Source organism: Artibeus jamaicensis, unplaced genomic scaffold (genome assembly GCF_021234435.1).
Source record: "Artibeus jamaicensis isolate MK-2021 breed Jamaican fruit bat unplaced genomic scaffold, CSHL_Jam_final scaffold_1964, whole genome shotgun sequence".
Taxonomy (NCBI): domain Eukaryota; kingdom Metazoa; phylum Chordata; class Mammalia; order Chiroptera; family Phyllostomidae; genus Artibeus; species Artibeus jamaicensis.
Window position 1 is genome coordinate 9,728,961 of NW_026522030.1, and position 16,387 is coordinate 9,745,347.

Genomic DNA, 16,387 nt, shown 5'->3' on the forward strand with positions numbered 1-16,387 from the left:
ATTGAAATGTCCATTCAGATATTTAGCACTGAAAGTGTGCCGTGCATGTGCATGTATATTAGCTGTTCCCAGTCTAAACAGTTAACATGGGAAGTAACCTAATCCGGAGTCCACTCCTAGGACGTTTAAATTAGCACCTGAAAACCCCCAAGTAGGAGGTGATGTTCCAGAGGGCGTTTCTGCCAACGAGTCCAACGTGCTTATAGAGTTTGTAAACTGCCATAAGGAATGTCACTTTTTGCCACCACTGAAATGAGAAGTGTTCACCATACTTGGACGAGCTGGCCCAAAAACTGCCACCACTTCCTCCCGTCACGAACAGTGGGGGAGATTCTGGCCCATGTGGTGCGACCAGACAGCCTGGTGAACCTCAATGACTTTTCCTGTGAAACAGAAAGAACAACAGCTGTCTCCCGGCACATGTTGAGAAGAACGATGCAACAGGCCCCGCTCTGGGCCCGACACTTCATTATTAAACATGTGTGTTTGTTTCTTTTCCTTTGACCATCTTCTTGACCATAGTATTTTGAGCTTGCAATTTTATATCACTTAACCATGTTTCCTTTCATGTCCTCATCTCAACTCTCCTGCTAGACACCGTTGTCAAGCGTAACTGAAGATCCTGGGACAGTCTGTCCCATCTCAATGTACCCAACACCAGGGTATGTCTTTAAAAATGCAGATTTCTGGGATCTACTTCAAGAGACCGCGATTCCGCCTGTCTGTCTGGGTGTAGCCCAGGAGTCTGCTGTATCTATTGCCAAGGACTCCCAGCTGTGCTGAGTGAGGCACTGGAGGGCCACACTGAGCTTGCTTCAGAAGTCCTAGAGCTGAATTTTCTTTACATCTGGACCTGAACAAAAAACAGCAAACCTACCTTTCCTGCTTGGAGCCTCAGGCTGAGCTGACCCAGAAACCTGAAGCAAGCTTATCTGTCACCCGCACTACCTGTTTCGGCTCTTCTTCATGATGAGGAAATGTCATCTTGACCTGTCCAGCACCCATTCCCTCTCTCTCACTGGTGGCCCTCCAGATTTTTCTCACTCTTAACAAAAATGGTTCAAGGAAAGCTGAAACCTTCCTTCTCCCCACCTCCTACGCCCACTTCAAGTCAGTGAAGCCCAGCCTCCAGGACATTTACTCCGGAACAAGGGAAAGGAATGTTCTTCCGTCAGGGACTGTGAACTGTTAGGAACCTAAGCCTGCCAGGTCTTGTCTTACATAAATGCGATTGAGTCTGCTGAGAATGACACAACAGGGATGGTGCCGTTGACAAATGTCTGTCTTTTGGTAACAAGAGTTACTCTCCTTTTGGCTGAGGTCAGTTTAAGCTGGAATTTCTCCCGAGTTCTGACTAATGCATGCAACTCCCTACCCACACACCCCTTCTCTCATCCCCACCTCTCCTCAGGAAAGAATGTGCCCTGCCCGGGCTGTCTCAATTTCCCTGCCCCTCACTCTCCTCACAGAACATCACCTCCTCGCCACCCTCAAATCGTAAGGACTCAAGTTCCCTGTGTTCTGCAGGGAGGGACCTTCCTCTTTAGCCCACCTTTCTTTTACTCTTTAAGGAGAAAACATTAGCCAGCTCACTGTTCACTACTAATTTCTGGATTACTTAGCTCACTTAGGTCTTTGACACCTGTTTTGCGATTTCCCCGTCCATCTGGGCCATCATTGCAGACGGATTTCAGCATTCCACTCAGTTGCCTATAGTCATAGTTCATATAACATTTACCGTGTGCCAGGCATGGGCCTAAGCACTTTGAGTATAGTTTAAACCACTCAACCTGTGTAATAGCATGAGGTATTATTATCCCCATTTTATGGATGAAGAAAATGAGTCACAGAAAGGCTATTGAGACTCGACTAGTGTTACCCAGCTACTAAGTGGAGAGGAGGACAAGGGAGTATCATTGCACAGTCTGTTTAACACACACACTAGCCTCCCAGTTCCCTATAATTGTAGCATTCCCCCATCCCCATTCTATATTGGTCCTTTGAAGGCAGGAGGGAGTCACTGCCTCCTCCAACTGAGTCACTGGACATTTGGAAGGTCTTTGGAGAGGAAGGAGTGTCAGCTGAGCATGGTTTGTACCTCCTCTTCCTGCAGCCCAATTAGTTATTGCCATCTCCCATGTAAATGTGCCAACTAATAGACAGGTTCACAAGCTGGGGTGCAAGTTGGGCTGAAGACACCGCAACAGAAAAGCAGGATATATTCTGTTGCAGGTACCCCTGAACGCAGGTAGCTGCGTTCAGGCCAGTCCATCCTCCCTCTGTCTAGGACTGTCCTGAGAATGTGTCCCTTGTCCATGTCCTTTCCTGTGGCCCTGTGCTCCTCCACCTTCTAGAAACTTTGCAGAGTAGGTTCAAGACTTCTGGTTTTCTTCCTGCCTCCCTTTGAAGGGTGACAAGAAGGAAACCAGGGGTTCCGGGGAGAAGCCAGGGAGCAGTTTCACCATCCCGGGCTATCGCACCTCTGTGTAGCTTCATCCAGAGCTGCTCCACTCTGAAAATCCATGCTCAGACCCTGCACCCCAACATCCTGGTTCGTATTCCTCCAACTCAATAGCTTCTCCACCTCCACCTTCACTTGTGGAGAGACCCTCCTGGCTTCACAATGCCCCCCAACATACCTTTCACAATCCCCAGTCTTGCCAGACCAAAACATGGATCCCTGTATCAACAAAAAAGGGCCCACTTCTCTATTCTGGGCTCTACTACTGCTGGGAAAAAAATTCACACAAATGCGTGTACTGGTGTCATTATAAATATAAGGCCGCCAAGCTCATCCTGGCACCCCCGTGGTCCCAAACGAGTCTAATTACTGCTCACAACAGCTATAATTATAACTTTATTGAGTGGTTACTATATGCCAAGCACTGTCCTAATCACTTTACAAGCTCTTTAACCCTTAAAATACCACTACCATGAGTTAGAGAGCATTGTGGACGAAAAGGGGCTTGACAAACTCAGGGAAGATCTGCATCATGGGCCTTACAAAACCAAAGACCAAAGTAACTGCACAGGGTGGTCTGAGCGTAAAAATTCCTAACTAAAAGTAGATATGGTGAGTAGTCATGTCTTAGGCCTGCGGCTTCCTTGACAAACATCAATCTTTAACTTTGAAATTATCTGTTGTTTTTGTGCATCGAAGATTGTTGGTGGCCCCCAAAACGACACCAGGTGTTAGACCCGTGGAGTCAAACCAGACCTTGGGTCAGCAGCCTCGGGACTTGAGTTGGCAAAGAAAGAACTTTGAGACGAAACTCAAATTATAAGACAAAGTTTATTTAGAGGGTCCCAGAGGTAAAAGAAGTGAGCAGTAGAAGAAATGGGCTCAGAAAACAAGTTACAGAGGCCAAAGAAGGGCCCTTGAAGTTTAGGAGAGGGAAAGGGAAAGGCCTAGTGGGAAGAAGAAGTGGAGAGGAAAGATGAGTGGGTTCTCCACGGAGAGGGCCCTGGTTCTCCATCCCAAGGGCTTTTAAGGGCTTGGGATTTTAGGGGTCATCCCAGGGGAGGATATCAATAGAATATTCATCAGCTTTCAGGGTGTATCTTTTTGGGGTTGTGGCCTCCACTGATTGGTTGGTGCAAGGGCAGGGGGTCATTAGTCAGTGCAGCTGGTCCTGATGTTAGCCATGACATTGCCTGCCTGGTTTTGCTAGTTTCCTGGGCCTGGAGCTGAAACACAACTGAGGCCGGCTTAAAGGGAGTGGTTATGTAAGGGCCCCACCCGGGAGGCACATGAGGCCACTCTTCCACCCCCTTGTCCTCCTCTAAGGGGGTCTACCACATGACCAGCCATTTGCTAGGAGAGGAGAGACCCCCCTGGGGGGGGGAAGGTCCTTGTTTTCCCAGTTTTGCCCATTGCTAGGCACCCAGGGCTTCTGCCCTGGTGACCTTCTGTACTTGGCCTACCGTTCTTGCTCTTCTCTGCCTACCACAAAATAACACACCTTTGAAATGTTGGAGAAATCTTTTTTTCCAGACCCATCAGAGCACAACCGCCAGCACCAGCCTCCACACCACTGTTATCTTGTTCCCACATGTGGGGTAAATGTTAACTACTCGATACCCACCACTGTCTCTCCCCTGGGCTTTTTATCCAATCTCTGAGACTTTCACATTTTGCTTCTCCCACCTCCCTAATCTATCATCAGTAAATTTCAAGTAACCCCTCTTATGCCTCCTCTTTTGATTCTAATGTATAAAATAAGATGCAAAAACTACCATTCTCAGGAGCAATATGCCGATCTGTTGAGATTTTGCTTCCCAGCAACTGTTATGACTTTGGCACAAATAAATTCTTAATAAGGATCTCTCTTAGGCTGGAGATCTTTAATGGATACCATCCTAATTTCCATTTCACAGAACGTGAAACTGAGGCACCAGTAAGTCAGAACCTGCTCAGGGTCACAATCGCACGCAGGCGCTTGTCTGCTCTTCCAGAGATGGGCCAGTTCCCCTGCCTATCACACGAAATTGCTGTGTCACTGCAGCAGTGGCTTCATCAATGAAAGTGAAAGAACAAGAAGGAGGCAAAAGAAAACTGTCACTTTAAATTCCGGAAAGGTGGGGGCACACACAGATACACTTCCTAGTCATGGTTACTCAGCACTTTGTGGGGCTCGGGGGCAGTGGGGCCGTGGGATAAGGTCGGTGGGCCTTTTTGATGATCCCAGTCCTGCCTCGGCGGCCCCTTCTCGAGCCCAGTCCCATTCAATTAAGGGATGACTGATCCCTTCCCAGGTGAGCTCGTCTGTGGCTCTGGAAGTGGACGTCTGACTCCCCGCCTCCCCATACCATTCACAGGGCGTGCTCTCCTGAAGTCTCTGTATGGTCCCCGCGAAACCCTATCCTCCCAGACAGGGTGCGGGGATGGAGGTGGAGGCGGGGGCCCGCGGGAAAGCCGCGGAGGGTTTCCCAAGTTGGAGGTTGACCCAGGAGACCCGCCCCGCGCCGGCCGGGACTCGGCCCGCTGACAGCGGCCCCGCCCCCACCCGGCGGTTGGGCGACTCCAGGAGGCGGGACTTCGCGGTGGCGTCTAGGCGGGCCCGGGAGGCCGGAGCGGGCGCGCCCCCGGCACACGCACGCCGCGCGCGCCCGCCCGCCAGGTTCTCCAGTCTATAAAGGGAAGGCGGGCTGCGCACTCTCCAAGTTGTAGCTGCGGCTTTGCATCCATTTCCATCGGTTCTTACGGTCGCTTGTCAGACCTCAGCCGCCAAAATGGTGAAGCAAATTGAGAGTAAGGTATGCACTCCCGGGAAAGGCTGGGGCGCTACGCTCAGCCTCCGTAGCTGGGGAAGGAGATAGGCTGGAGGTGGGGAGGCCGCCGGTCATCCCTGGAGGAAGGGGTCGCGGCGGCTCGGCCTGGGACTGCGAGAAACCTGGGCCTCCGCGCCCCCGAGGCGCCGGAACACACCCTGGCGTAGGGGAGCAGAGGGACGATAGCCCCTGGGAGGGCGGGCGGAGTCGGGGAATGCACGCGAGCACGGACTGTGCGGGTGTCTCCTCCCTGCGCGCTCCCTGCATCACCTCTGCCCAGGGAAACCTCACTTGGGTGAGGGGATGCAGGGAGTCTGCCCTTGGCCTCCGTATTTGTCCGGATACGAGCCCGGACAAGGAGATCGAAGGCCCTTAGGAGAGAACACAGGGTTAGTAGCCGCCACCCCCAACCTTGTGAGTGGCGCGATCCACCCGCGCTGGGTGGGGTGGGCTGCCGTGGGAGCGGGTCTACGCCGGAGACCCCCGGCTGCCTCCATCACGGCCAGGCCCCAGAGATGACGCGTGCTGTATCCTCGCAAAAGGGGCGGTTCCGAACCGCAGAACCTCCCTTCCGTCCTTGCTCGCGTGTACCAATCCGGCCTGGAGGCCCGAGGGCCTCAGGTGTCTGCGAGGAAGTGAAGTCGGGGCCGCGCTCTTGGGACGCCTCTTCCTGCCGGGCGTTGCCGGCAGCTCTGGTTTTGGAATGACTCAGTCCCCAAGGCGGGGCCGCTGGGCCCCGGGGCCACGGGGCCTCCGCTGCTATACAGATGTGTGTGACTTCACCCACTGTTGGTGGCTCTCGCCGAAGCCAGGTATGCCCCTGGTCACTCGTCGGCCTTCGGGTACACAGATGGTGGTTCTGTTCTTTTGGAATGCCCAAGGCAAAAAGTGTTCCATTCCAGAGTTATTGCGAGGATAAATACCCTCCTGCCCGGAGAACTCAGACCCGGCATAGTGTCTGGTATACTGTAGCCAGTCAAGAAGTATTTGTTAAATGCAGAGTCAGATAATTGAGTAGGAGAGAATTGGTGTTGTTCAAACAGCGTGAGACTGACCCCTCAGGAGCATTTACCCCGCAATAGTCCGACCCCAGTAAAGCAAGCGAAAGGCAGGTCCTTGAGTGCCCGGGCCTGTTAGATGCTGGGGCAGGCTTCGAAGACCTCAGTTTCCCCGTAATGGTCCCTTAACTTTTTGTTGCTTTTAGAAAATCAGAAAATGCATATGATCCTTATAGAAAATTTGAAGCGAGATCTTCTGTTTTCCTACAAGCAGCTACAAAGTAGTTGAAATTACCTTACGTATGCTGTTTTCTTTCTGAGCTTTTATTTCCCTAATTTAGCCTGAACCCTTTACACACAGTCACAAGCTTTTTGTACCCATATCAGTATCTGAACACATTGCTGGAGTTGAGGCAGTGTTTGTTGCTTCAGTGAATATTTTGTTCAGAACTCATTGTACTTACTGTCCATTGTGCAGAGTTCTGGCAGTTTCCTCAGGTCAGGGGCTGGAGTGCATTGCCTGGGTCAAGGGAAGTGATGTTCTTAAGGTTTGTAAATGCCCAGAGAAACACACAAGTGCTTCCCTTGGACACTGACTTCCCCCACAACTGTGGCCAGATCATTAGAAAGAAAAGTTCTCATTTGAATGTCTTTGATTATCAGTGACTGAACTTGTCTTCTCCCACATCCGTTGATTGGCTAATTAATTGTAGTCTTAACTGCTTGACTTTGATGATTTTTCTTCCCCTATTGGGATTCCTTTTTTAAATTGTGAGCATTTATATTAAAGTTAGCAGCCCTCTGGCCCTGATTGGTTGGGTGGAAAGGTCACCAGTCCATTTCCTGGTGGGGACATAGGCCTGGGTTGTGGCTTCATCCCCAGGCCCATAGGAGAGGCGACGGATCTGTGTTTCTCTCACACATTGATTTTTTCTTCCCTTTTTCTCCCTCCCTTCCCTTGTCTCTAAAAATAAACAAATAAATCCTGTAGAAAGAAAGAAAAAATGAGCAGCCCTGTCATTTGTTGCAAACAGGAGTCATTAATGTTAAGTTTTGTTCCATATACTTTTTAGTGCCTACTGAGTGAGAAATAATCAGTTTATTGCAGGGTGGGGGTGGGAGGGGCAGGCGTGTTCCTCCAAGGCCTGGCTGCTTCCTGAGTTTAACCTAACAGGTGCGAACCCCTGAAAGGCATGAGAAAACTTTTCAAGGGTCTGTATTAGTTAGTTGTCTCAGAATCCACACAGTACAAGTGGAAAATTGATTCCTGGAGCACAGGGTTTAGTCTGCCTGGTTTTCTTGTCCGAGGTCCTGCACCGCCCTAATCACTAAGATGTGTAAGGGTGATAAGAAAGTTCTTTCTCCAGAAAGCACTGCAGCCTGGAGCCCAAAGGCACTCATAATAAAATTATGGTTGATCTTCAAAATTAGAATACAGAATCATTAATCAGAAATGAAACTACAGTAATTTGAATGTTATTTGTAGATAGTGAATACATATGAGATTTTCCTCTTGGTACACTGGGTGCCATTGGCTGTCCAGGACAACTCTTCAGAGTGGTTGGTTGTTCAGAGCCCCTGGGATCTATTTCCCATACCATTGGCGTAATGTGATGAGGAAGAAATCAACACACAGGTTTATTTATTTATTTTTAATAGGAGATGCCATGTATTTGACCTGGGCACTTTGCTACATGCTTTACAGACCTCGTCTGTGTTTATGAATAACCTTTGATATGGTTATGTTTGGGAAAAGAGATGGCTAGACTCTCTATTCAGGTACCCCACCTACAGAGTTTTGTTTTTTAAATATTTGTGTCAGCGAAGAGGACCTTTATGAAGCTTCATTTTTAGTTTCTAGGGGCTGGAGATCGTGGTTCACTAAGAAGTCAGGCAGTTTGGAGCTATTTCCAAACCGGAGTCTGTTCGGGCAGGCTGGAGCTTCGGGAGAAGGGAATGGGGTGGGCGGGCTCCGCATACCAGGCTGTCTCACCATCGCTGGAGCCCAGCGCTCTGTTGCTGTTGCCCTTTTCTTTGCAGAATTTTAGGTAGTTTTGCTGGAATTTCACTCAGAGTTGTTCTGGGAATTCCTTGCATGTTTGAAATAACATTCTATGTTGAAAGGAACCTTCCCAAGTGTTTACCGAGAGCCAACCACGTTCACAAAACAAGCAGCTGACCCCGTGCAGTGGAAACTCTGGGGAGAGCTTTTGACCCCCCCAGAATGGCCTGTTGACCAGGAAACACGGTCGATTAACACAGATTTTATATGGTATGCATATATGTTATGCATTGTATACTGTATTCTTGCCATAAAGTATAAGTAGAGAAAATTTTTTTTAAAAAATCATAAGGAAGAGAGAATACATTTACAGTACTATACATATTTATTGGAAATAAATCGGTGTATAAATGGACCCTCGCAGTTCAAGCCTGTGTTGTTCAAGGGTTGGTTGGGTTCATCCTCCTGGAGAGTTCGGTTCCTTGACTTTCCTGCCTTGTCTGGAGCTCGCTTTCGTGGAATGGCTTGTTTGACCTTCTCAGAAGACTCGGCAGGGAAGACTTTGCAGTTCCTCTGAGAAAGTTGGTGATGATTTGACAACATAATTTGTGTAATTCCATCTCGGCCCTCCCCACACACACCCAGGGTGGGGCGGGAGGTTGTACCTGCACAACCGAGAAGGAGCCATGACAGGCCATTCTTGAAAACCCATTGTGAACTGTTTCCCAAGAAAACATGAAGTAGGAATTAGAAGTCCAGAGAAGTAACTGTGTACTACAGGGGACTTCCCTGTAGACTTTAGTGGTGTTTCATGTATTTACTTTCCCTTTTCCAGAACCAGATCTGATCTTCCTTAGCTCTCAAGGGAGGGGGATGGCAGTTTCTCATTAAACCAATGTGACCAGCGTTATTCCCTTGAGGAACAGCTGAACTTCAGCTGGATGTCCGTGTTTTGATTTCTCGTTGTTGCCCTGGTTTTGGTCAGCGCTAACTAACTGTGGTTAACTTGTGTTTCGTAACTGAAAGGTTAGGTTGCTTGGGTTACAGTATCGAGACCATTAGTAAATTATGCAGGGAGGTTGGTGGTAAGGGTTTTCTTGATCATTTCTGCTCGGGGAATTTTATTTAACACGCATCCCTTGTGAGGAACGAGAACTGTTTTTCACTTGGTCAACCATGAGGGCAGAGTTTGGGGATAAAGGGCAGAACTCAGCTAGAAATAGTATGATCTCAACTCTGGAAACTCCATTAAAAAGAATACAAGGAAATATGCTTAATGTCAACAGTGACTGGATGTGAGTGTTCGGGGGTTATTTTCTTTCTTTTTTTGGAATGTTCCACCATAGAAAATATCAAAAAAGTGTTCACTTAAACAAAAAAAATCCTAGGTAACTTGCAGTGTCGTAGCAAAAAAGGCAAAAATTCTGTGCCTTTGTGCTTCTGCAGGTGACCCCTTCGATGACTTGATGAGCATTTGTTAATGTCTCCAAAACACCTTGATGTGATGTGGAAACATGTTTCATACACATGTCTATTTTCTTTGTGTTTGCTTAGTGTGGATACAGAAGGAATAATATTTTATAATATATTTATGGGGCTATGAATATCTATACACATACTTGTTTTATTGAGTAACACTACAAATACTGAAGGGTTTTTTCCAAACAGCTTGTTTTGTTTTTTCATTGAAAGATAAGTCTTGCTTTCCCAACCTCAGAATCGTGCTCTGCATCACGTTTTATCAGGTTCCACTGAGGCTTTTGAACACACGCTTTTCTTTCTCTCGTAGGAAGCTTTCCAGGAGGCCTTGGACTCCGCAGGAGAAAAACTCGTGGTGGTGGACTTCTCCGCCACATGGTGTGGGCCTTGCAAAATGATCAAGCCTTTCTTTCATGTGAGTAGCAAACAGCCACTTCGTATTTAAGAGATTTCTGTCCTTTGGGTGCTCGGGAAGCTGGGGAGGAAAAAAAAAGACAAGTAAAGTTTGGGGGTTTGTTGTTGGCTGTTTGGTCTGGAAGCAGTAATGATATGGGGGGGGCCCATTGAAGTCAGCTTTCAAAAGCTAATTTGTTTGTCTCGAATGGCTTTGCTTTTGTTCCCTTTGATACACGGGCCCTGCTGTATCTGAAATTCAGACCTCAAAAGTGGGCGTGCCAAGTTATTGATACCGGGAGGAATTTGATTCAGAGAAAAATGTGTGTTCTTTATGCCTACCAGTCCCTAGTCTAAATTTTTGCGTCTCTACTTTTATTACATTTGCATTTAAGAAGGTTGAGGATTGACTGCCAGTAACGAGTTCTGATTCTTCATGCACTTTCATTTTAAATGTTCCAGTCCCTCTCTGAGAAGTACACCAACGTGCTGTTCCTGGAGGTCGATGTGGATGACTGTCAGGTACGTGGCTGGAAATCAAGAAACCTGCAGAGCTTTTCACACTGGCCTTTCTCTCTATTGCAGGGGATTGTTTGTGTGTGTGTGTATATATATATATATATATATGTCAAATCCTATACTAGAACCACAGCACTAGCAAAAACATTATATTTTGAAAGAATGGGTAATTGTGCCAATATGAGCTTAATCCGAGATATATCAGGAGATATGCATATCACACCCCAAAATAAGCATAAAAATAGATGGTTGAAGCTTTTGGTACGTCACTTCCCAGTTATATATCTTTCTAAAAACCTATGTATTCGACCTAATATCCTGAGAAGCTCAGTGAATAGAAGTCGGCTTTGACTGCAGTAACAAAACCATAGAGGTGATGGTACCACCAAAGGGGGAGCCCACGTCTGAAGTTCTTGTGAAGTCAGGACATGGCCAAGTGTATTCACAAATGTATTCTAGTCTTAGTTGGGCTCAATTAGAAAACCTGGGTGTTTTAAAGAACACCAAGGTGCCTAGTGGAGAACTGAGAGAATAATTGGGGGGGTGGGTTCCAGGGTGGTTTAGTTAACAAATACTTATGGAGCACTTTCTGTGCCGGGTGCTGCCGTCACCCCCACCCCCACGACAGCTGAGAAGAACACAGGGAGGCGGTCCATGGGGGGACTGGCAGAGCCAGGGTTTAAAGTGAGGTCATCTGACTTCCCAGCACGTGACCGTGCCTCTCGCACGGAACCAGGAGGGCCTGCTCAAGATGTATCACATGAGAGCTCTTTACAGACACGTGGGCATTTCCCCTGGGCCCCAGTGGGGAGGAGAGGCCCAGGGTCTGGTGCGGCGGCAGCGGTGCTAGACCTTGGTTCCAGACCCACTGAGTTCTGCTTCAGGCTGATCTCCTCCTCCTTGAGCCTTGGTTTTTCTGTATGATCAGACCTCAGTACCTGTCCCAATCAACTGGCCAAGGTTGCTTACTCTTTTAGCAACCATGGAATGTCTAATAGAAGCACTGAAGGGACAGTAAAAGCAGGTATATGGTTGTACGTGAGGACCTACCCACACCACCTTGCTGATCCTCAGCACATTCTCTGATTCCACAGACGTCCCATTGCTGGCACTGTCTTCTCTCCTGGGCACAGCCTTTCCTTTCCTACCTGATGAGCTCCTAGGTGTGAGCTCGCCTCTTTTCCAGGAGCTGTGCTCCAGTACCCGCTTCGATGACCCAGACTAGATAGTTTCCTTCCTCAGTGTCGTCCTCTGCTCCTCTTCTCCCCTCGCGTCGATGGCAGTGGGTGAGCTGGACCCTGGACCCTGGACCTAGACTGCCTGCTTTATTCCCCGGCTCTGTCCCTTGTTAGCTGTGCGCACTTGGTCGAGTTACTTTTTCTGTGCCTCTGTGTGATCCCCTGTAAGTGGCAATGTCAGTGCAGCATCGTAGGCTGGTCATCAGGATTCAGTGAGGCAGTGCCTGTAAGTGCTTAGAACAGCACCTGGCACGTGGTAAGTACTCACTGACTCTCACCTGTGGTTATTGGGTTGGCCAAAAAGTCTGTTTAGTTTTTTTCCATAAAAGGCAAGATACGTTATTTATTTTCACCCATGACTTCATTGATTTTGGATATTCTGAAAATGTTGGCTCTCTCACGCTTGGTAGAACACTGACTGTTCTCAGTTAATGTCTCTGTTTGATCGCTATCAACTTCAACTGGTTTACTCGACTGCGGAGCATCATCCAGAGAGAAATCTCCAGCAGGAAACTTCACAAACCACTTTTGACACATCTGATTGGTCACACAGCACCTTCTCCATACACTGCCCAAATTTTTGGCATATCTGTTACGTTTTTACCTGTCTCGAAATGATAAAGCATAATATGCAAAAAAAAAAATGTTGGGTATTTTCTTCCATCTTCATTAACATGGCTACACAAAAATTCACCAATTTCCGTAAGGTTTTTAAAATATAATCTAACAAAATTGTTTCAAATGAAGTTAAAGACAACTAAGCACTACTAGAGCCATCTTACAGGAAAACATGAATGAACTTTTCGGCCAACCCAATACAGTGATCTCTGTGTGTCTGCCCTTTACCATCAGTCCCTGTAAGTTTCTTGGGGGCTGGGGACCCCATCATGTTTGTTTCTTCACTGAGCACACCTGCCCGGCATGTAGTAGGTGTAGCGTGAATGGGTATTTTATGGTTATTGAGTAAAGCTGTTGTTCTGATGTGTCCCAGAATTTTAGAAACAAAAGGACAGAGAGTAGATACTATGTGTTTCGGGGGGGAAAAAAAACCTTGCCCCCTGTTTTAACCTAACTTAGTCTTAAAAGAAACTTCTGGTTTCTCTAAACCTGCTGACCCTATCAGCTAGCTAGCAACTGAATACATTCTTATTGGAAAGTAATCACATGCTAGATATTGTGAGACACAGTCTCCCTGCATTAGGTCATTCAGTCCTCAGAGTGTCCATGAGAACAGTTTCTTAGGACCCGGCTGAAGAGGTCGTGTGGGGTCACCAAAGCAGAGCCCAGGGGTGCTTGCCCTGCGCAGTGCTGGGCCGAGGACAGGCGCCCCTACTGCCTGCGTGAGATCTGCGGCAGGGTTAAAAGTGGAACGAATTCCAGAACCCTGGAGCCACCACATACCCGCCCACTCCCACTCACCTAGTCATTCCAGCAAGGCAGGTGGTTCAAACAGAACACAGTTCATTGAACGAACAGTGAGTGGTTTTTGCCCTGTGGGATCTGTGAATCACATGAGTGGATCTTCTGGTTGCCTGGGAACTCTAGGTAAAACCGTCACCTGGTTTCAGTTCTGAAAACACAGAAGGGTAAAAACGAGATCATTCTCACTTGGGAATATCATTAAATAGCTGGATGGCCCCGACCAGTGTGCGTAACTTTCACATCTCTGTAGAAATAGCAAACTGGACCCTAGAACAAGAAGTGGGAGACAGAAGTAAAGCAGTAAATTCGGATAGCAAAGATCAAGTCCATGGAAGATTATAATAGGCAGGTACGCTGTGGGCAGTGTTAGTGAAATGTCAGACTCCCAAATTTATCTCACTTGAACTCAGTCTGACATTTGGGGGAAATCGACCATGGTATTTGGAAATTATGTAGTCAGGAAAAACCCCATGAAAGTTCTCTGCTTTCCCATGGCCTGGGTCCGCGGGTCTGCCTCCTTGGTTGCTGTCCTGCACAGTTTTTTTTACTCAGGGGCCACGAGGTTCTCCATTTCATGCCTGATCCTCTCTGAAGTGCCGAGCTGGTGTTGCCGATCCCTTAATAGGCCTCTTCACCGGAAATACTTGTTCAAACAAAACCATTTTCATGCTGTGTCCCTCCGAACCTTGTGTGAACAAAGTACTCACATGATGTTCCTGTAACAGAACTGAAGAATGCCTGGTATTTCCATGACCTTTGTGCTGTAGAAAAGTCTTCATATGTGGTAAGAACCACACTGAGAAGATGATACGCACCCGCTAGTCCAAGATACGACCTTTGGGGTTTGCCCGTTCTTCTCAGCTAGAGCATTTGGGTCAGCTGGGGTTCAGCTTTGTCCCGGTTGACCGTGTGGTTGTAGGGGACCCTTGCAGTGCCCCTCCAGTGACTCCAATAATGCAGCCAGGTTTGAGAACATAACGTTGTTAACTAAAAAAATCAAATAAAAACCAGTGTGCCGCTTGTTAGGTTACTGTGACATTATCCTTGAACAATTCTTCTGCAGGTAACTTGCTGCTCTTTCTGACCCATTGGACATTAGTCTTTATGGTTGTCTCTGTACCTCGTTCCCATGATAAAACTGGGAAGACGAGGAGCAATGATAAGAGGTGCTAATTCGGAGGAATAGTTGAGATTATAGTCCTGAGCACAGTTAAAGAATTTGCTACTGCTTCTTAATGATTCTTGAACTGGGGTATGACTGGACCAACCAGCTTATTGAACCACTGTACAAGTACAGTATCTGGGGCTGGGAGCAGTCCTCTCCTTAGTGATCATTTTAACTGCTTACCTATAAGCAGTTAGGCTTCTGTGCTACCATTACATATTGTCAGTCTTTACGGCGTATATAACAGAAGAAAAGAATCTGGTTTGGGGTTACTTCTGTCAAAAGCTCAATACTTAATCTTGGTTTTTATTCCCACCCCCCCAGGATGTTGCTTCAGAGTGTGAAGTCAAATGCATGCCAACCTTCCAGTTTTTTAAAAGAGGAAAAAAGGTAGGTATATCTGACCTTGAAGAAAACTAGCTGAATGATAGGAAAGCATCGTACAAATGAAGAAACTGCAGTGACTTATTCCTTCATACTGGGAAGCATGTCCCCATGGTCTACTTTTAAGACTATTTAAATACGTCCCTCTTCATTGATTTCGGTATATAACGGTGTATCTAATGGAAAACTGACCTCTGCTAGAACTAGTCACTAAATCTGTGATTGGTGAGTCGTACTTACCACAGGGTCTGGCAGAAGTAACGCCTGCTTGACTGCGGTCGGTAGGGTAATAATATGGGTGTAATCGTTTATAGTTTTAATTTGAACATTTCACCTAAAATGTCATACGGTGTGCTTGAGAGGGCTAATCATATTACAGAGTTACATGCTTATGATTTTGTAATAAAGAAGTTTTATAATTAAAAAGGTCTTATTTAAGCCGGACCCTGTGTAATAAAGTACATATGTCTTTGTTAAGAGGCACTTATGCCCCGCCTCAAAATTATATTTGAGTCTTTTGCCTCTTCTTGAGGGGCTGTATTTTCCTAGTTTTTGTGTTTAACTTAAAACTGTGTTCTCTGGGGATGTTCACTTTAATTGTGCTTCCCTTGCTCCCTTGCCTTCGACCTTCCCCCGTTCTGTCAGGCTTTACACACAACACAGAGAGAAGGTGGCCCGTCTAACGCCAACTTACTGTTCTCTTAACAGGTGGGTGAATTTTCCGGCGCTAATAAGGAAAAACTTGAAGCTACCATCAATGAATTAGTTTAATTATGTTTTCTGAAAACATAACCAGCCATGGGCTCTTGTAATTTTTTTTATTTACAAAAAAAGAAAGATCAAGTATAGATATTATAATACTCAACTGCCATCTGCTATAGCAATGACAATAAATATTAATTCTACCCTTTTTAAAACTGTCTGGTGTCTTGAATAGCTTTCAAAATAAATGAAAAGTGGCCAATTAGAAGCTACTGATGTGTCCTAATTATTTTCATACATTCTTGATCACGTTTAAGTAGCCTTCTAGCTCGCTGATGGCTTTAAGAATTTTTTTCCCTATTACTACTTTAGTGTATTTCTAGGGAAATCGTGTTGTAGGCAATGTAGATAATAGATTCGTATGTTTCAATTGTTTGACGTTTATGAACAAAGAAAACAATACCCTCTGTTCGCGTAGGCACGTCCCCTGTGCCCTCTGAGTGGTCAGCATGGCCAAGGCTGATGTCCGCGCATAAAGGAATTGTTTCCCTAGTGTGAGATTTTTGTCCCAGAGGTCCCCACGAGCTGACTTTGCTCCTGATTTGCTATGACTCCTGTTACACCGATGCAGAATTCTTCCCAGTTGGCTCCCAGGGAACGAACTCCTGCAGACATGACCATGAGGATCTTGATTTGCTCGAAGTAGCTAAGAAACTGGTCTGATGGGCTAGATCTAGAAAGTTCCAACCTGAGAAATGACTCAGTATCTCATTCAAAGAACATCGTGTTTCTTGTATTTTAGAGACAGCCAAGT

At 46.8% G+C, this 16,387-nt stretch overlaps 1 protein-coding gene across 1 annotated transcript; it reads left to right on the forward strand.

The window, feature by feature from the left end:
* Positions 1–5,106: 5,106 nt before the first annotated feature.
* Positions 5,107–15,788, forward strand: TXN (thioredoxin). Its single transcript, XM_037152745.2, has 5 exons — positions 5,107–5,256; positions 10,061–10,165; positions 10,606–10,665; positions 14,812–14,877; positions 15,580–15,788. The coding sequence occupies exons 1-5, from the start codon at positions 5,233–5,235 to the stop codon at positions 15,640–15,642; spliced, it is 318 nt and encodes a 105-aa protein (XP_037008640.1). The 5' UTR covers positions 5,107–5,232; the 3' UTR covers positions 15,643–15,788.
* Positions 15,789–16,387: the final 599 nt, after the last annotated feature.

Coding starts and splice junctions, on each gene's coding strand:
- TXN (XM_037152745.2), top strand. CDS start 5,233: ATGGTGAAGCAAATTGAGAGTAAG. Junction 5,257..10,060: donor TGAAGCAAATTGAGAGTAAG/GTATGCACTCCC, acceptor TTTCTCTCGTAG/GAAGCTTTCCAGGAGGCCTT. Junction 10,666..14,811: donor TCGATGTGGATGACTGTCAG/GTACGTGGCTGG, acceptor CCACCCCCCCAG/GATGTTGCTTCAGAGTGTGA.